Here is a 20846-nt window from a genome sequence, read left to right as displayed (position 1 = left end):
ATATGGCTGGCGGTGTCTGGAAGACACCGCCAGCCAAATTAGGATGGCCTCCTGCAGATGCCTTTCCGTGGCGGCATCCTAATCGTCCCCTTAGTTTGTATGCTGTATCGGTGATTGGTTTAGATTATTCACAGGAAGTAATGGCGCTCTAGCTCGTGCGTATATGATTTTTAACTGTGACTAATAAGTATACGGTGCAAACAGGTCAGGGGAGAACAAACCCAAGTCAAAACAACCCCTGCACAAGTGTGAATGTGAGCCCACACATATAAATGAACAAGAATCCTGTGCACAAGTCTGAATTTTGGTTTTTACAGTAAAACCCTTTACACAAACACTATGATCTTGTAGAAATAATGAAGGTTAACATATCAAGAAGTTTCAGCAGATGGATTTATAAGTCAATCCAGATCAGTACAGAGTACAATAAACCAGCCGACACGTGTTTCGTCACAATGTGTTACAATTGTGACTCTTCAGGGCTGTTGGATGTGTGAATACGGCAAAGAAATCGGTGAAAAATGATTCCAAATGGGTAGTGATGTAAAAACGAGCGATCCAGGTTACAGATCCGGAGATATAGAAATACACATCTCCGCACGTCTCTGGGTCAAAGACAACGATTGTAAAGGACGGGTCCGTCCGTTACGGTGCTGGATCTGTGCTGTGATGGCAGCACGTCTCGTGATCCGTTCTGTCGTTTCCTTACCCAGAAACGATCACGAGACGTGCTGCCAACACTAAGTTTGTATGTCCAGGATAATACCTGCCCTTTTTACCCTGTTGAATTTGGTCAGATTTAAAATGCTGAAATTTAATGAAGGCTGCGATATCCCCCACGCCACTTAAAATTGCAATCCCTACTGCAGCATATGTTTGTGCAGGCTTCACAATATAATGGTTCAATTGTAATTAGGCCCAATGTGTTCAGTGTACAGTTGTGTCTGTATCTAACAGATCACAGTGCTATAATCTATTCCTGCCAATTTATGGTGACAAAGCTCAGGAGGTGAATACATATGAACTACTCCAGTAAAAAGAGAAAACTAACGCACCTGTTACAACAGGTAGAGTAGATGGAGGGTTGGTTGTGCGCGTGTAAATGTTATATCACAGTTTCCATTAGTAGCTATGTAACTTATCTGTGCAAAAAGGAAACAGAGAACATTAACCCCTAGTAAACCCCACAAGAGAGAAATGTACACCACACGCGGTATTGCTTTTTGACTCCATCTCTCCCACTCCTTTTGCTGCATGGTTAAGTCACGATGTACCATCAGAAACATGTTCACTAATCTCTTTTAAATCGTGCTCCCACACACCTGCATCACAATCTTCAACTCCTCTGCCTTAGGTAATAAGAAGGAATCTGGCCGAACTTCTTAGAGAAGAGTTCAGAGCTGAATGTATTTCAAGTAACTTGTTTGGTTACTATGACTTCTGCTTCTGCCCAGGGACTGAATTAGGTTTTACATCCAGTCTAGCCAATAACAAATGGAAGGATCAAGCTCTGCCAATGTTGTAAACATTTCAGGAGAGCATAGAAAACAAAGCAAAATGGATGATAAGCGGAGGATGTATATAATAACACTTAAAATGCAACAAATCTCTTGAAGGCTTGTCTATTGTATTGTCTGCATCCTTCCAAACAATGGAGATGCTTCAGTATGCTGTCATATTGTTCGCCAGATTACCTTATTTGGCTTCATGCACTACTTTATATTCACAAGATGAATATTGTAAAGAGTTTTTACCACCATGAACATTTACTTTCTCTTGGATTTCCTAGGATCTTGGTTCTGCCAGCCTAAGATAAAAAATTTAATTGGTAGATGTTGAAAAAGAACATGAACAGTAATGTATGTTGTCCTTGTAGAGTTATGGTGTGGATGTAGAAATGCTGCCACCTGAATGCTTAAAAGAATCAGTGGATCAATATGTCAAAGAACAGGGCATGAAGTACCTACATCCATTTGATGACTTAGACCTGATTGCTGGTCATGGGAGGTAAGCGTATGTATTCACAAAAACCCTGTCATAATCTGTGACTTCTGTATGAAATGGAATTCTATACGCAGGTTGAATATAGCTTTTTATGCATAATACTTTGTTACCACAATATATGACACAGAAAAGTATGGATTTGGCGTTTATAGATCACCAACTTCTCCTCAGTTGGGCTTTGCAGAGGTGAAAGTGTCCCTGTGTGACTTACGGGAAGCAGACACAGGCCACCAGGGCTCCAGCAAGCTCTTCCAGACGTCTTCCCAGATAGGAAACATTTTGTTTGTAAAGTAGCACCTGCCACTTCAAAGGAGCACAACTTGTTTTAAAAACACATGTTTTCTGTTTGGGAATGTAAACATTGCGTTGAGAGTCTTCTGTCCCTTGCAGGCCACCATCCCTGTTTTCCTAACTAACTGCGGAGGGTCACAAATAGCAAGCTGCCAAACTATAATCCCAACCCCTGATATACAGCCATAAAAAAAGTCATTAGACATGTCATTAAGCTTGGGTGGACATTGCTGATCCGGGTCAAATTGTTTTGGACAGTATTTTTTAAAATGCCAGATGTGTTGCTGTGATGATGTAATATTTTGGGAACCATGAGAACTATATACTTCATTTTTGTGTCAAAACATAGGTTTTGGGGGTCAAGTAGTCTTATGGAGATAGAAAATAACTCCTCAGAGCAACCCATGGAAAATTCCGGCTATAATAGAGGAAGAAGAGATATATAGAAAAATGAAACAAATAATAATTGTTTTAAGTCCTTTTATGTATACACCAAGCACTGTTTATATGAATATTAAAAAATAATCATGTTTATCACTCCTGTTTTAGACACATTTTCATAGTTCACTTTATTTGTTTCGGCAATCACTTGTGGTCGATTTGCAGAATGTTTAACATTTGAGAACAACATATTGACAGGTAAATTTTTTTGTAGGACAGCTTTTGCACAAGTTCTGTGGGTAGAACATTTAAAAATGTTGTAGGTTTTAGCACCCCATCAAGATCTTTCCAACCAAATTCACTCGGAACTTTCGCTACATATCCATGATCCAAAACATTTACACATCTTCTGGTCAAGTAGAACGCTCTTTTAATGTTTCCACGCACAGACTATGACGTCGATGAACCTGACAGTCCTGTTCTTATACATTAAAAAGGTAGCATGAATTGAACTCAATCAGTTTTTGAAACAAATATGTCTCCGTAAATTATGTGCACATAAGCAAGATGACAAAGGCCCTGATTCTGAGTTGCCCGGTACTGGGCGGAAGGTAAAATAGCCTGAGATTTTACCCTTTTACAACACCCCTCTACCAGGTAATTATGAGTAGACCTCCTGCAAAGGGGAATTACTGTGAGGGAACGATTTTTCTAATTGTTAAACCACACAGAATTCATCATTCCATGAGGTTTTATCTCATAAATGTACTACCTGCTCTCAGAGCAGGTGGTCATTTGTGAGTGGGCCTGTGGGTGGGGTGTGGAGGGAGTGAGACAATGTAGGGGGAGTAGAGGAGGAGGGTGGTATCATTTTTTTCTAGCCCAGGAGTCATTGCACACTCCTCCCTGTCACGAAAAAATGTGGATTGACGCTTGCCTGCTGCTACAGCTAAAAACCAAACCTCAAGCACATTTTTCGACCTGAAATACCAACTGGGAAATTTGGGTCTGGTTCTCCCTGTCCTCGCTGCAAAGTTGGATTTTCCGCCCCACAGGAACCATCCAGAACGGCCATCAAGGGCTAGCAACAATGTGGCTCTATTGCAACGCCCCGCACAGTATCCACTGTTGCCTGAAATAGGTAAAGAAAACAGCAAGCTACATAATGGCCAGAAAGTACTTGCAATCCAAAAGCCATTGCACACCTGCGCCAACGTAGGTAAGGAAAAACCTTTACTCTGTTATTGAGATGCCTTCTCAGATTGCTCTGACCTTATTATAGATAACATACTCTTCATGCCTTGCTGAGAAACTCCTTCTTACCCTCCTTATTCCCCCAAATAACCCTTATTTTATTCAAACATTCATCTTATTGTTAAATATTTGCCTTTATTCAATTTCATTCAGTGAGCCTAAACTGATGGTGATTTATATTCAACTGAAAACCTTTGGTCATTTATTTTACCTTTGCTCCAATATTAATGTATTTGGGAGATGTTAAAAAACAGACAAACTAGTTTTGCCTCCATATAAACTTTGCCTCTTTCCCTCCCTTCCCATCGTCCTATTATGTATGCAAATTTAGCAAAACGTAAAACAAAGCAAAACATAAATTATTACAGAGCTTTGAACTCAAGCAAATTCAAGGCTGATCGAACAGATAGATTTGTAAGGCTCAACTGGAGAGAGCAAGTTTGAGCCATTGTGTGCCTATGGTTCAAGCTGACTTGACCCGATTTGAACCAGTAGGAAGTCTGGTCAATATGATATTCATCAACAATGAGTCTCATTAAGCATTTGTAGGCTTGGTTTAGAGACCTTTTGAGTAAGATTGATAGTGCCTGGTCTAAGTCGAACAATGACTTGAGTTGAGTGCCTCTAAGCTTTCCCAACCCTCAAGTGTCCACCTTGACAAAGCACTGAAGTTGTAGTCGCCAGGCATGTTGGCTGGAAAAGAAGCTACAACAGTTATTCTCATTGTGTACAAGACTTGTGAATTTTCTATCAGGGAGCAGTAGCATTTTCTGTACTATGCATACCAAAATCCAGTGTACCATCTTTATTTATAAATAGGGTGACCCTGTTCATATGACTGTAATGAATACAATATTTAGACGTGCTTGAATGAGGTTGGTCTACCGTAGTAGAATATTAAAGCTCCCAGATACTTTGCACGCAAAGTTATCAATTTATTAATTTCAAATAATGATCAATAAAATCATTGGTTGCCAGAAACGTTATGGAAGAATGTGTGTGGGGCACCTCCAGGTGTCACTTGGGGCTCACTTGCCCTACAGGCTGATGTAACGACTGTAAAACAGCTTACTTTTATTTGTAGGTCGAGCATTTTAATCAGTTCAGTGGTTGCTACCAATGTATACTGATTGTAGTCACAATGGAAATTTTCTTTAGCCTTTTGACTTTTTTAAGCATGGTCAAATCAAGACTTTATCTCAGAGTGGGTAAGCTGTTCCCTAGACTTGGTCCACTAATTTGGTTTCTTAAGCAATTTGTTAAGGCTCTAGGCTGTCTGTGTCCATAAATAAAACTGGCTTTGCTGATTTTACAAAAGAAAATCTCCACTACGTCCTCTGCCGCTCAGTGATGTGTCCTGGAAGTTTTCTCAAAGTCGATGTAGATGTGTATTGCAGAATACCTGGGCATGGCTAGGATACAGAAGTTTTAACACCAATCTGTACGATGATATACGTAGGATTCTACCATTTTCCATGGTCTCCCTGATTTTTTTTATTTAATTGATCTAAATTGTTGCCATTTTTAGATCTTTGGGAAGTGAGCACATGTTAAACACCTCTTACTGCAAGTGCTTTCCCTCTAAAACTTGGTGTATTACATGGCAAACACTGATTGGGATATCTGAAGTTCATGATTAACCTGTGTTTCAGCTCCTATGCTCGTTGAGTCCTTGGCTCTCAGGGGTGACTTACAATTTTGTGTTGCCCGACAGTGAATTGGGAACCTGTCCCTACTAGAATAGCTAGCAGTGTGAAGTAAAGGCCATGGGTAATGCTGATGTGGGCCATTGAAAAGGAAGCTCCTCTCCAGAGCGGTAGACTAAAGATGGTGTGTACGGTGCCAAGAGAGAAGAAGGACACCAGCTTAAAATAGGATCCTCTGGAATGGTGGCCATGCTCCTCCTGCCTTCTTCTCATGTTCTTACTAGTGAAACAATTTTGCCGGATGGAGGACAGTGGAGCCCCCCTGAGTTGACAAGCGAACAAAATACTTCTTTGAGGAATTGTGCTCATGGCTGCGCTGAATAATGTGGAGGGTTACGCTTAAGCAGTGGTTAATTTGTAAAAGAATAAGTGCCTGTGGCTTGTTTTATAGATTGTTGGGGTGCCAAATAACTAATCTGTTTAGTCTTGATTCTGTCTCATGCATTTTCATATACCACCTGACACTCCATACCCCTTTATCTCATTCTTGTAAGTTATGTTTCATCCCAGTTTTCTCTTTGTCACAATTTTTCTATCTTTCTTTTTAACCATCTTGATCCCCCTTTGTGGTTTTTTTCTCTCTTGCGCTGGGTGAAAGTCTGGGGATGAAAAATAAGTGCTGCTCCCCAAAAATGAGTGCCGGCGGGTGCAACCTACAACCTCCAGCCCAAATTAAGCACCGCTTTTGAGGGAATGTGGCTGGCAGGACCTCACTGAGGAAGTACAGTGGGGTTGATGCAGACCACAATGGTGTCTACTAAAGTCTGGTGTATCTACTATGATATCAAGATCCCACTGAATCACTGGCTGCTCAAAACCATAAAGGCACAGATGTAGGGCCCCTGGTGGAAATGATTGGACTATTGGTCACGTTAAATAGAGAAAAGGAGTTATGCTTTGGTTGGAAAAATATCTGAGACGCTGGTAAGAAAAAAGAGATATGCCTGCTACATTACCACACTTATTTACCACCCGGAGGCGGCAGCTTGCTCGTTATCGTTCTTATGGTTTGATTTTGGTGCAGCAGGGAGTTCACTAGCTCTGGAGTAGATTTGATTGGATTAAAACGCCACCACAAATGCACACAGAAAGACCTGTGATTTTTTTCCCCCAGTGAATTTAATGCTGGGTGATTCTTCTGCAGACACCTTTTTCGTCTCATCAGATGAGCTTAGGATAGAAGCAGGAGAGACATACTAAAGATGAACATGCAAGTTATAGTTTGATAAAGATAAGTGTTTAAGTAGAGTAGTATGTACATTAGCTATTAGCTTCCGGGTAGGAGAGTAGGTGTATAATAATCTATGGCACTAGAAGCTGAATATATCCTTGCAGGGTAACATGATCCATTCATAGCATGTGTTGGCCGTATGTACATATGCTTAGCATTGAATGAAATGCTGTGCTCCCATAATGTGGTGGCTAGCTACTGGCTGACATAGATGTTTGAAAGAGTGTTTGTATTGCAGCTTGACCCACTCTAGCTTGGTGATTAGCTAAAACATCAACATAACAGTGTTATGTAAATGTATGTGTGTTATTCCATGTAGCTGCCTTACAGATATCCATTAGTGGAATGTTTCCTAGGAAAGCCATGGAGGCTCCTTTTTTACGTGTGGAATGAGCATGTGGAGCTGCAGGTAGCAACCACTTATCTTTGTTGTACCAAATTTGTGTGCATTTTACTATCCACCTTGTGATTCCTACTTTAGATATTGGCGAGCCCTTTTGAGAGAATGAAAAAGCTAAGAAAAGTTGTTGAGTTTTAGGAAAAGGTTTTGTCCTGTTGATGAAGTACATTAATACTCTTTTAACATCCAGTGTGTGTGTAGAGCTCTTTCTGCCACTAAGTCTGGTTTCGGATAGAACACTGGTAGCTAAATGATCTGGTTTATATGAAAAGAAAAAACTAGTTTAGGGAGAACGTTGAGATTTGTTCGTATTACCAATTTAACTGGGCAGATTTAGAATGAATGAATGAATGAATGAAAATATTTATAGAGCGCACTACTGCGGAGGTGTCTTGGCGCTAGAGAAAATGAACAGACCAGAGTGCAATAAAGGGATTATTGTTGAGTAAAAAGCCACGTTTTAATTTCCCTCCGGAACATACTTCTGTTCGTTTCCTTTATCAAATGAACGGGAACTGAGTTCCATAATCTAGAAGCGAAAAAGGAAAAACGTTTTCCTCCCCATCTAGCTTTGACCAACCCAAGCGTGGCCAATCTTAAATCCCGCATAGGTGTATACCGGGAAAACAGGGACTGCACGTCCTCTGCCACACTGCCAAACAAGGCTTTATGAACCAGGCAGAGTGATTTGAACTCAATGCGACATCGTACCAGGAGCCAGTGAAGCTGTTTTAAGGCGAGTGAGGTAGAGGGGTGTTTAGGTAAGTTCAGTAGGACTCTGGCCGCCGCATTTTGAATTGATTGCAATTTGGCCAGTTGTCTTACACCAGCTCCCAAATACAAAGCATTGCCATAGTCAATTCTCGAAAGAATTGTGGCAATTATCACAGTTTTCCTTAAAATGAGGGGAATAAACGGGAGGATCTTTTTCAGATGTTTAAGCATAAAAAAGCAGGCTGATGATAATTGGTTGATCTGGGCATCCCAGTCCAGCTCTTTATCAAACATAAAACCAAGATTTCTGGCTTTGTTTACTGGCACTGGGCAAGCCCCTGCTGAAGGTGGCCACCAATGCTGACTCCAGATGGCGGATTTATGACCAAACCCTGAAACTTAAGTTTTCTCTGTGTTCAGTTTTAGAAAGTTAGCGTTCAGCCAGGTCATCAATGCCGAGATGCAATTAGAGAATTCCACTGCCATTACATCCTCTGCCTGGGTTACTGATACCATCAGCTGGGTGTCATCGGCGTATGACACCAGCGAGAAGCCATAACTCTTTATTAGTTTTGCCAATGGAGCAACATAAATGCTGAAAAGAGTGGGGGATAATGCAGAGCCCTGAGGGACGCCTCCCGGTAGCATTCCTCCGACTGAAGTCCGTCCCAGTGGATTATTTGTTTTCTGGATGCCAGAAATGAGAACAATAAGGCTAGAGCTGTACCCGAGATGCCAATGTCCTGAAGCCTTCGGATTAACACCAGATGATTCACGGTATCAAAGGCTGCTGTTAAGTCTAGCAGGACCAGAATAGCCCTACCCCCCGAATCCATGACCTTACGTGTTTCTTCAACTGCCATAATCAGGGCTGTTTCTGTAGAATGGTTCGAGCGGAAGCAATGTTGGGTGTTGTCCAGGATGTTATAAGATTTTAAGACAGATGTTATCTCCACATTCATGGACTTCTCTAACACTTTAGCAGGAAACAGTAGACAGGAGATGGGGCGATAGTTTTTTCCGTCTAGCGGGTCAAGTTTAGGTTTCTTTAAAAGAGGACGAATACAGGCTTTTTTCCACTGCGAAGGATAAACTCCGGAGGAAAGAATGGTGTTTAGCACAGGGGTCAGGACAGAACTAATTTCTTCTGGGGCCAGATGTAATATGGACGGTGGACACGGGTCCAGAGGGGAGCCAGATTTATTTTGAGGCAACATATGGGCTACTTTTTCTTCTATGAAAATGTGGCTGGTCAACACAACTGTTAACTCAGGCTTAGCTGTGCACAACTTAAGTATGTTTATAATGATCTGGCATTTTTTTCTCTTTTCACTAATACAATTTATTCATGTTACTTCACAATGAATACCATCAAAAACAATGAACTGCAATTTGTTTTCAAATTTACATTCATAAGAACATATTACAAAAATACACCATTCAATATACAAAGGAAGCAATCAACCCTAGATTAAGTTGTCAATCGCCCAATGCATTTCGGGACACCTTGGAGGTCCCTTCGTCAGGGGAAACACTGTAAATAAAACAATGTACAGGCACATTAGTAAATTTTTTAACAGCAGTAACATTCTAACAATTTTTTTTAAATCTTGTTAAAGATCCTTCACCATAGACCACCATAAGTGTAATCAGTGAGAAAATAATAATAATAATCTTACAAAAACTCACACCAAAGATAGAGGGCCACTCCCTCTGTATGATCCTTTGTTTCTTCCAACAACCGTGAGCGAAATCCAGATCATTATAAACATACTTAAGTTGTGCGCAGCTAAGCCTGAGTTAACAGTTGTGTTGACCAGCCACATTTTCATTGTTTAACCTTGAGTATTTGGGTATACTCTATTAGATGCAGCACACAGATAAAAAAAACTAGTTTAACGTGTTTAAATTCTGAAAAACTCGGTGTGCTCAGAACACACTAGTCTACTTTTTCTTATGCCAGAGTTGAAAATTGGGATAAGCCATGTGCCCCGACCCTGAGTGTAGACTGCACTGGATCCTTTCCCTTAGAGTCTTCAGCTACACTGGAAAATTCATTGTATACCTTCTGAACCTTATTCTGGAAGAATAAGGCTAATTTGTGTACAAAATCTTGGTCGGGGGTAAAATTTACATCCTGAGGACATTTCAAAAGTGCTGTGACCGTTTGAAATAACTCCTTGGGGACATTACCCGCCTCTTGAATTTTAAGAGTAAAGAAAGTAGTTTTGGCCTGAATAATAGCTTTCTTATATTCATCAAGCGCCGCACAGTAAACCTGCTTCTGAGCGGCATCATATTTTGCTCTCCAAGCACGCTCTTTTTGTCGGCATTTAATTTTTACTGCTTTAAGATCCACGGAGTACCATGGGGACGAGACCTTTTTCGGCTGTATTTTTTGTGTTTTTTTCAGGGTCTATCTTATTGGACGCCTTATTAAGCCAACTGTGAAATTCCAAGGCTGCATGGTTTGCGTCGAGGGAAATCGAGGGCTGCGAGTCCAGTGCAGACAGTAAGTCAAGTTTGTTTACTGTCTTCCAGGCTCTATATTTCATTGTAGATGGTCTAGTTCTCCTTTGGCTATTCCCTATTTTCAGCATTACAGTGAAATGGACCGCAGCATGATCAGTGCAAGGGAGGGGAGCAACTTTGTTCATTTCCACCCAAAAATTGCTGGTACAAAGTCCGTCCAGCGTGTGACCTGCTGTATGCGTAGGATCGCATACAATTTGTTTTAATCCAAAGCTAGCAAGGATGTCTAAAAAATGGATGGTGTCTGCATTATTGTTATCCTCCAGATGGAGATTGAAGTCTCCGAGGATGATGAAACTATCCGTATCTGTGCAGGATTCTAGGTAAGTCTGGAGAGAGAGAGGAGAAACTGGGATCTGGGGCCAGGGGGGCTATAGACCAGTAGACCAGCAACGGTTTCCAAATTATTAGATCTTTTTTTTTTTTTTTTGAAAACCTTTATTTATCGCAACCATAGTACACAGCGTCTGCCTACAACCACTGCGGGCCGGCCGCCATGACAATATACAATCTTCCAAGGTACCTCGTGCTGCAATAGACGACAAGGATAACGACACTACGGTGGACTGGCGAGGGACCAAAGGAAAAGGATAAAGAGGTTTCATTTTCTAATTTTGACGAATCGTCCTAAGGTCAGGTCGGGTAGCTGAGTGGGCGAACCACGGAAAGGGATATCCAAAAATGAACCATCATTATAAGAATACTGACGTAAATCATCACAATAAGGATACACAAGCGCAAAAATACATGTCGCCCCAGTGAGTGCCCGCCCAATCAATATATCACCTCTGGAGTTACAATCTGATTTGTCCACGATATAATAGGATATTAGAGGGATCATTGTATAGCAGCAATAAAAGGATATGACGACACATAAAAAGCACATTATTACATGGGAGAATTCGTGGGAGGAAATGCGCCCTCAAACAATCGCATTGATGGGAAGAAAGAGCAAAAGATGTTATCATTCAGTGGCTATACGTATAAATCAATATCTTGGTCGGAGAAACAATAAACCATGAAATATGACATAGATGTAAAGCGCAGAGATCGCCCCGGAAAGAACCAAACCCAGCCCCCCGTCTGACCCAAGATAGACAAGAAGGAAAAAGGAAATAGGAGATAGTAAAAGAAGAAAGGGCCATAGGAACAGAAAAAGGGAAAGAAGAAATAAAGACCCCACCCCCCCACCCTGCACGTTGAAGAGGCTACGGCCCTCCCCCCCCCCTAACGTGCCTGTCGCCCCAAGAACCCACAGAAGGGAAACTCCCGAGGGAGAAGAAGAAAGGGGGGGAGGAGCCCACCAATTACTAAGTCTCCCGGACACCCCAGCCATACCACGTCTACTACCCTATACACAATAAAAGGAATAGATATCATACAGCACTGAATAAAATAGGGAGAGACCAAATGTATCACACCAGGTCGCACTGAGTAGGTGGCCCATCCCGAGTCCCCACCCGCCAATCAAACCCAGTCCGTCACTTCCCCACACGTATATCAGCAAAAGCAGTGAGCTACGAGCGTCATATAGATCATATAGAGACACATTTGTACACATTATAAGAGCGCTTCAGTCCGAGATATTGTTAGCCAGGAATGCATAATCTACCAAGTGCAGTCCGCTAACCCTGGCCAGACCGTTCATGTCTCCCCCGCCGGAGCCCTCGTGGGGCAACCTCCACTAGGAGAACAAAGGAACAAGATGGCCGCTCCTGGCAGGGAGCTGTTGTTACAGGACAAAATGGATGGGTCCGTTCCCGACCAAGTCCATAAACATCCTGAAGTTGTGCCAACCGGTGTAGCAAAATAAGAAAAGTCTGAAGCAAGGCCAACGGAGCGTGAGCAATCCAAGCAACCAGATTCTGCGCCTGCGGCGCCATTCCCAGCGGCAATAAAGTCAAGGCAGAGATTGCAAGTTCCGAAAGAGATGGATACAGTGTAACGCTGACGGAAAAGGCAGGCAGTAGAACGCGTGCGCCAGCACTGTCAAGGAGCCAAGGTGTAGGGCACTCATGAGGCAACATTGTAGCCCGGTCTGGACTCAGTATAGGCAGAGCATCCCGGCGAGGAAATAAGACCAATGGTGTACAATCCACCCCGGGCGTGACAGCATCAATTCTCTTGCCCAGCGACAGAAAGCCTTCACGCATGTCTGCCCGCAAGTTGTATATTGCACAGAGGATAGAGTTGTATGTAAGAGCGGCCGGGGGATTTATCTTCTCCACGAGCCCAGGCACGGCTCCAAAGTCAGTATAGTGCCCAGGGCCCCACAGAACAATCCAGTGCGTATCCAAGGCGGTGTCCGCCATTACAGGGGTAGCGCCGCGCACCTCACCTGTAGATCTCAATAGGGGCGGCACCCGCGAGGACTCTCGGTCTGCCTGCACACAGTGAACGGGGTGAGGGTAGTAGCATACATTGGTAGACAGAAGCGCCAGATAGAACGCCAGGTTCGCTCTGCATCAGCAACCCCTCGTAGCTCCGGCGGCCGCCATATCTTCATCCCGTCCAGGGTCACAATCACGGGGGTAGGGACGGACGCCGCCAAACACTCGGTAATATGTCGGGATCCAGGCAGGCAGGGACACCGGGAGAAGCACCAGTCAATGCCACGCTCGCTTGCCGTCCTCTCGCTATCACCCAGTGGCAGGATAGAGTTCAGGATATCGTCGCGAGGGACAAAGGACCGAGGAGCCGAGAGACTACACGTCCGCTCCCGTCGCCATCTTGGCTCCTCCCCAAAATTATTAGATCTTAATAGAAATTACATTGCCTCTGCGCTCAATCAGGACTCAGCAGTGATCATAACTGAGAAGAGGGCGCGATAAATAGTCGCTATTCCCCCCCTTTTCCCCCTTTCCTGCCAACGTTGGCAATGACATAACCAGTGGGTACACCTGATCCCATAACAGCTGATCATTAGCTGCTGGGACACAGAAACCACTCGTTTCTTGGCGCCATAGAACGCCGAAGGGAGACGACAGCCACGCCCACTTCTTGTTGGCCACACCCCCTCCTACGCTACCCGTCACTACTACAACTATGTGTCACTGTCGGAAGCGCAGCGGACGAGCGCAGCGGGCACGCCGATTGCGCGCCGAAGGCGCGCTTAAGGCAAGCTCGTCTGCGCTCGTCCGCGACGAGGACGCGCCTAGCGCCACAAACCCTGCCCGGCACAGCCCTTCATCCCCTGGCTCCACTCGGGATGCTTTGCTCGACCTTCGGGGGTATGCGCATGAAGGTAAGCTCTCCTTCGAAGAATCGGCCTTCCCACTAACTGACTTCATACAACAGAACTTAATTGTAGGAGGCCTCTTGAACGTAAGATCCTTACCTAAACACGCCACTGAAATTAATCTTCTTATCGAGTCTCACCATCTAGATGTACTCTTTCTAACTGAGACTTGGACACATGCAAACTGTGAGACAGACCTAGCAGCTGCTTGTCCGCTAAACTTTAACATCCTCCACCTCCCCAGACCTAAAGGCCGCGGTGGCGGAGTTGGTGTCATCTTCAAAGCCTCGTGGCAAACGAACATCCTAGACATAGACCCGACTCCTGGAACCGAGCTCTTTGGGCTGTCTATAAACTGCCATCAAGGCGAAACCTTCACGGTAATCGTCTGCTACCGCCCACCTGGGGCCTTTTCTATCCCGCAACAGCAAGCCCTCCTCACGACTATCACCAACATGGCAACCTCTCACAGTAATCTAATACTTCTAGGAGACTTTAACCTTTGGCCAAACGGCAGTCTTGACGCAGGACTAGACAACCTTCGGCTGTCCTGTGATAATGTAGGCCTCCAACAACTGATAAAGGACCCTACTCACTCCGCAGGCAACCGACTCGATCTTATCTTCTCGAGCCCAGGTCTAACCCAAGTAGGCAACATCTTGCCTATGAGTTGGACAGACCACTCGCTCATCAAACTCTACATTAAGAATGCTACAACAAGCAAAATCAAATCCCACCCACCCCCACAATTCTCGTACCGAAACTGGAAAGCGCTTGAAAAACTCAGTACCTCCACCGGAACCTTCGAGGTGGAAGACAGTTTCGCTATTACCAACTCAGTGGAAGATAACTACAGGTCCTTTAGCTCAAGAATCACTTCTCTTGCGGACTCTGCTGCCCCTCTTAAGCTCTGTAAACCGAAAGGTAGAGCCCCGGCTCCCTGGTACAACGATTCTTTGAAAACCCTTAAATCAGCCTGCAAACAAGCTGAGAGAAAGTGGAGACACGGATACTGTAACAACAATAAAATCCTCTGGAAGAAGGCACTCCGTGACTACAAGTCCGCTATTGCAGAAAGTAAAGCGAACTACTACTGCTCCACCATTACCAATGCGGCCAACAGTCCAAAAAGCATATTCCAGATTTTGGACAATATCTTACACCCCGACTGCGTCAAAAACTCCATCCCCCCCTCTCAGTCCCTTTGTGACAGTCTTGCTCAGTTTTTCACTGATAAAATTGAGACCATCATTAATAACCTGGCAACACCCCCGCCTTCCACTCTCTCCACCCTCCCTGAAATCATCTCCACCAACCCTGATTCTCTGAGGCCAACCTGTTTTTCCACGAATAAATTGCTGGATTTCCCTCTTATTTCTCAAGCAGAATTTGAAATAGTCGCACAGGGCATCACTTCCGGATCCCCCCTTGACCCTCTGCCACCGAAAATATGGAAAGCCTGTGGGCACCAACTATTTCACACCCTTCGGTTGATTTGCAATCAATCCCTGAGCTGTGGCGTCGTTCCCCGCTCTTGGAAGCAAGCGCTTATTACCCCGCTGCTAAAGAAACCCACGCTAAATCCAGACTGTCTGTCCAACTTCCGTCCCATATCACTCTTGCCCTTCCCAGTGAAGGTGCTCGAACGCTGGGTCAGTAAATGCCTCTCCACCCACCTCGAGCAGCACCATTTTTTGGACGAATTCCAATTTGGGTTTCGCCCAGCCCATGGCACTGAAACCGCGGTGCTCACGGCCATGGAGGAGCTCCGAATGCGCGCAGACAGGGGCCAAGCTGTGGCCCTCATTTTACTTGACTTGTCTTCCGCATTCGATACTGTCAATCACAGAGTCCTGCTCCAGCGGTTGAGAGCGGCAGGGATTGACGGCACGGCCCTTATCTGGTTCCACTCTTACCTCAGCGACAGAAAACAAGCTGTCTCCCTTCCCCCTTTCCAATCGGTCTTCTCCCCGGTCCCACACGGTGTCCCCCAGGGTTCCTCTATCAGTCCGATTCTTTTTAACGTTTACTTAAAACCTCTGGTCACGTTAATCAAGTCACACAACATGACCACAGTAAACTATGCGGACGACACACAGCTCCTTCTCTCGTGGGAAGGCGAAGACTCCATCTCCTTACAAGCCTTCCATGACTGCCTACGAGACACGGCACGCTGGCTGCACCAGAACTCACTTCAGTTCAACTCCTCGAAGACTGAGGTGATGTACTGCCCTGCGAGTCGCATACCCCGCCCTCTGCCCGCTGAGTTCTGGCCCCCGGAGAACTCCAACAACCCCCCACCAGTTACCACCGTCCGCAACCTGGGCGTCATGCTCAACCACCAATTGAGCATGGAGACTCAGGTCTCAAGAACAGTCGCAACCTGCACCGGCCTTATGCGCTCACTGCGCAAAGTCTTGCCTCTGCTTCCATCCTCCGCCAGAGCACTAGTAGTCAGGTGTACTATTCTTAGTCGCCTTGACTACTGCAACGCCCTGCTGCTTGAATCTCCGGCGACACTACTGGACAGACTCCAACGAGTCCAGTCAGCAGCAGCCAAACTGGCTCTGGGATGGACCAGGAGATCCTCGGCCACTGCCGCACTGGCCGAGTTACATTGGCTGCCTTTGAGGCAACGCATTGCCTTCAAGGCCCTTTGTTTGGTCTTCAAGGCACTGCATGGAACAGGACCCAGACCTCTCCAACGTCTATTCTCCTGGTATACCCCCACCAGAACACTTAGGTCCACAACTGCTTGCCTCGCGAGAGTGCCCAGATGTAAGAAGGCCAGGATGGGAGGAAGATCGTTCAGAGTAGCTGCAGCCAAGCTATGGAACAGTCTACCTGCCGAAATTCGCCATATCCCTCATCTCCTCCCATTCAGGAAACGTATCAAAACTTGGCTCTTTCCCCTGTCCCTATAAAAAAAAACGGCCTTTTCCAGCTCACCCCCGTCAATAAACCACAAGAGTAGCTATCAGCGCCAGGATACCTGCCAGGTGACAGTCGCGCTTTATAAATATTTTAAATAAATAAAAATAAATAAGTTGCCAGTCAGGGTCACTACTTTCGTTAGCCCAGGTTTTGGTAAGAAAAACAGTATCTGGGTCCTCTACTTGGATGAGACATTCTAGATAGTGTTTATGTTTCACCATAGATCTTGTGTTGAGTAAGATACCCTTTATATCCTTCCTATTTGAGGTAAAGAAAGCTCTTTCTACATAAACCATAAGCTTACCACTCCTTTCAAGACGGTTGTTGTTACTGTTACTTGTGATGGTCCTTTGAACGCCTTTACTATTGGAGGTCGACTCCTCAGCCCTCCAGCCGCATCGATTGCAGCAGAGAGACTGAGGGGGAAGAGAAATCAGCAGAACCTCATGAGAAGAACACGTACCGGGGTTAAGATGTAATAGTTGATCTAGTGTGAAACGGACAGGGGTCCTGCCGCCGGGCGCATTTTGGGTGCTGACGGGCGCTGACGGGCTTGCCTTTGGCGCGCCATCGGTGCGCCCGCTGCGAGGTCGCTGCATCCGGGTATTTATGCCGAGGGAGGGAGGGCCAAACAACTACAGCGCTGCCCTGAGACCAACAAACTAGAGCGCTAATCTTCAGGCGGGCCAGCACAAAATGGCCGGACCCCGCGTTAGCGTTCCAGGTGAGATGGCAAGATCGGAGATTTATACTTTAATTTAAAAATACAGGAACACAAACAAAATGATCAATGTAGAATTAAGATTCCCAATAAAAACCTGTCAGCGTAACCCACACCCTCTCTGTAGTTGCATCTGCTCAATTATCGCTGGCCCGGTCGCTGCATCTGGGGTATTTATGCCGAGGGAGGGAGGGCCAAACAGCTAGAGAGCTGCCCTGAGACCAACAAACTAGAGCACTAATCTTCAGTTGGGCCAGCACAAAATGGCCAGACACCGTGTTAGCGTTCCAGGTGAGATGGCAAGATCAGAGATTTATACTTCAATTTAAAAATACAGGAACACAAACAAAATGTTCAATGCAGAATTAGGATTCCCAATAAAAGCCTGTCGGCGTTCCCCACACCCTCTCTGCAGTTGTATCTGCTCAATTATCGCTGGCGCGGTCGCTGCATACGGGTATTTATGCCGATGGAGGGAGGGCCAAAACAACTAGAGCGCTGCTCTGAGACCAGCAAACTAGAGCGCTAATCTTCAGGCGGGCCAGCACAAAATGGCCGGACACCGCGTTAGCATTCCAGGTGAGATGGCAAGATCGGAGATTTATACTTCAATTTAAAAATACAGGAACACAAACAAAATGTTCAATGTAGAATTAAGATTCCCAATAAAAACCTGTCCACGTACCCCACACCCTCTCTGCAGTTGTATCAGTTCTTCTAGAGTGAGTGCTTGAAGTTCACATATCTGTCTGAGAGGTGTTATAGGCACCTTTCATGTGAGGAACTGTTTATCATATGAATGAAGTGGTTCAAAAATGAGGACCAATAAGCCTGGTTAGAACTATAATAAGATTCCAAACTGGTTGGATGGTGGGAAGAATGATTAATTTCAATCCCTCCAAAAAGGCTTTAATAACTGTTAACTTAAACAAAGACAGGAGTTGTCTGTTTTGCATGTACGCAGGAAGTGCTGCTAAGTGTAACCTAATAGAGGTATATGCAAGACCTGCTTGTTGTAAATGGAGTAAGTAGCAAATTAGGTATTTTACCGTAGGAGAGAGTGGTTGGATTTGTTTTGCTAAATAATAATGCACAAACCTCTTCCATTTAGCTGCATAACATGCCAGGGTGGTAGGCCTGTGAACTTGTTTTTGAATGGGCATATATTCTTGTAGACGATTGAGGTTCCTGAATTCTAAGACTTCAGGGGCCAGATTGCTAGATTCAGTTGTTTGGGGTTAGGCTGTGTGACCCTTTCCTCGTCCTGAGTTAGAAGACGTGGTGAGATGGGCAGCATCTTGTGTGGTAGAACTGATAGCTGTAGTAGGGATGTGAAACATAATTGTGGATCCCATGCTGGGTCTAAATTAGTGTGAGGGATATTTGTGTGAGCTTCTGAACAACGTGAGGAATGAGTTGATAGGAGAAAAAGTGTTAGCAAATATCCCTGACCAGCTGGTCGATAGGGTATTACCTTTGGATTGTGGATGAGGAAACCTCGAGGCAAAGCTTTGGCATTTCGTGTTCTGGGGTGTGGCGAATAGGCCTATCTCAGGGGTTCCCCACCATTGGAAGAATGAGTGGATCAGTGTTGTATCCATTTTCCACTCATGCACCTGCTGCTGTATTCTGCTGAGCATATCTGCAAATTTGTTGTGCACCCCTGGCAGGTATTTTGCTAGGAGGTGGTTGTTGTGATGCATTACCCAGTGCCATGTGTGCTCTGCTATGCAAAAGAGCTGTATGAAGTGTGTGCCTGCTTGTTTCTGAATGTAGTACATGGTGGTCATGTTGTTGGTGCAGACTAGAACCACTTTGAGAGCTAATTGAATCACAAGATTATAGGTTGAATTGTGCACTTCTTTGAGGGTAGAAGGTGAAGGGAGTCTTTTTCATCACTCCGCGAGACTTTAGAGAAAGAAAATGGTGGTGAAAATGTGGCAGCTAGAGTCGAACCCGCCCAGAGCCTGGGCAGGCGGAAAACCAGAAGTTAGCTGTTTTTTGCTGATGTCCGTCAGAGAGTGATGAATAGATGGATGAAAAGGCCGCTGGTGACCACACTGAAGCTTTGATCCTGGAGCTCCTAGATAGAAGTTAGAACTGGATGGAGGAGGAAAACAGTCTAACAAAGGAGCCGCTAACCATGCACAATACAGACTATAGGAGAGTCACTTTACCTTGTGACTCAAAAAACTTCTTAGAAGAAAAACAAGTTGGGAATGTCTAATCCCATCACTAGATGGCAGGAGCATACAAATATTACTTTTCAGGGGTACTCATGCCAGCTGTTCCAGGATGTGTTGACAGCTTCCCACCAAAGGAGACTGTTATTTAAGCCAATCATGAATAAACCTAGAATTAATAACATTTGCTGTAAGCAGACTTTCACTTTTGGGATCAGGTTTGAAATTGACAATAAATCTGATCACTTTGTGGGCCAGTTTGTGGAGCACTAAACATCTACATATTATGCTACAAGAGAACGTCACTTCGGAGGAAGAAATGATTAAAAGCACTTAATCAGGAAATGACCTCTTGAGTAGAGGTGGAGCTTGGGTCAGGACTGGCATTCAGAGAATGTGTGAAGCAAACAGGAAACAATTCGAGATTTAGTGATCACAATACAAGATTGAATAATGTGATCAAAGTCTCAAATGCAACACATATCATTTTGATGTAGCTGATGTGGTCTTCCTACTGAGTGGGTGGAGTTATGTTGGGGGACCATGACAATAACTACAAGTTTAAGGGTGGCCAGTCTTGTTGCATAGATGATCAGTACCAAGATGATAGCACTTTCATTTCTTTTTAGTTTATAAACCAGCAGGACGGGATATGTGAGTTTTGCTTTTCCCCAATTTGGCTCACAAATGCAGAGTTTTAAAATCCTTGATTACTCCACAAGGGAAGGGTCTGTTCCACTTTAGTTCCTATCATGATTTTCATTTATTTTGTCACTCTTATATTGGTGTGTTAGTTTTCAGGAATGTTTTGAGTTTGAGATAAGTAATCCTGGTGGGAGGCTCAAGGTTCTTATTGGAGATGTCATATTTTCTTTACTATTCAGTGTGTATTCCTGTAAAGGGCGATGCACAAGGCCATTACTTACCCAGTGGCCATCTGTTGATGACTTGCTACAGATAAAATAATATGGTTAATATTGTTTCTCAGAAAGGTCTTAACCCGCTGACCAAAAGTCTGGCAATGTAAAAATACTTTCTTGGCCAAACAACCTGAAATTATATGCCTTCATTAGACACATTGACTTGAGAAACTGCACATCTGTAGAGATGCGTCAGTTTCTTTGCACCAGTGCCAAATGTTCTTGCATCACCATGGATGCGCTGTATTTACACTACAGTGCTCCATGGCACAAGGATTAACAGATGCTTCAGAAATATTGATGCATCTGTTGGCACAAAAGTGACGCACTGCTGGAG

The 20846-nt window shown here is 44.5% G+C and overlaps 1 protein-coding gene across 5 annotated transcripts in view; it reads left to right on the top strand.

The window, feature by feature from the left end:
• LOC147750644 (uncharacterized) overlaps nt 1-20846 on the top strand; it is a 176597-nt gene that overhangs the window by 41791 nt on the left and 113960 nt on the right. For all 5 annotated transcript variants that reach the window (XM_086967255.1, XM_086967252.1, XM_086967251.1 and 2 more), the window contains exon 4: nt 1877-2007. In XM_086967255.1, the coding sequence (XP_086823381.1) occupies nt 1877-2007 (131 nt within the window). The remainder of the gene's footprint in view (nt 1-1876; nt 2008-20846) is intronic.

This window comes from Lissotriton vulgaris, chromosome 1_1 (genome assembly GCF_964263255.1).
Source record: "Lissotriton vulgaris chromosome 1_1, aLisVul1.2, whole genome shotgun sequence".
Taxonomy (NCBI): domain Eukaryota; kingdom Metazoa; phylum Chordata; class Amphibia; order Caudata; family Salamandridae; genus Lissotriton; species Lissotriton vulgaris.
This window is presented reverse-complemented; position numbering and strand designations above follow the sequence as displayed.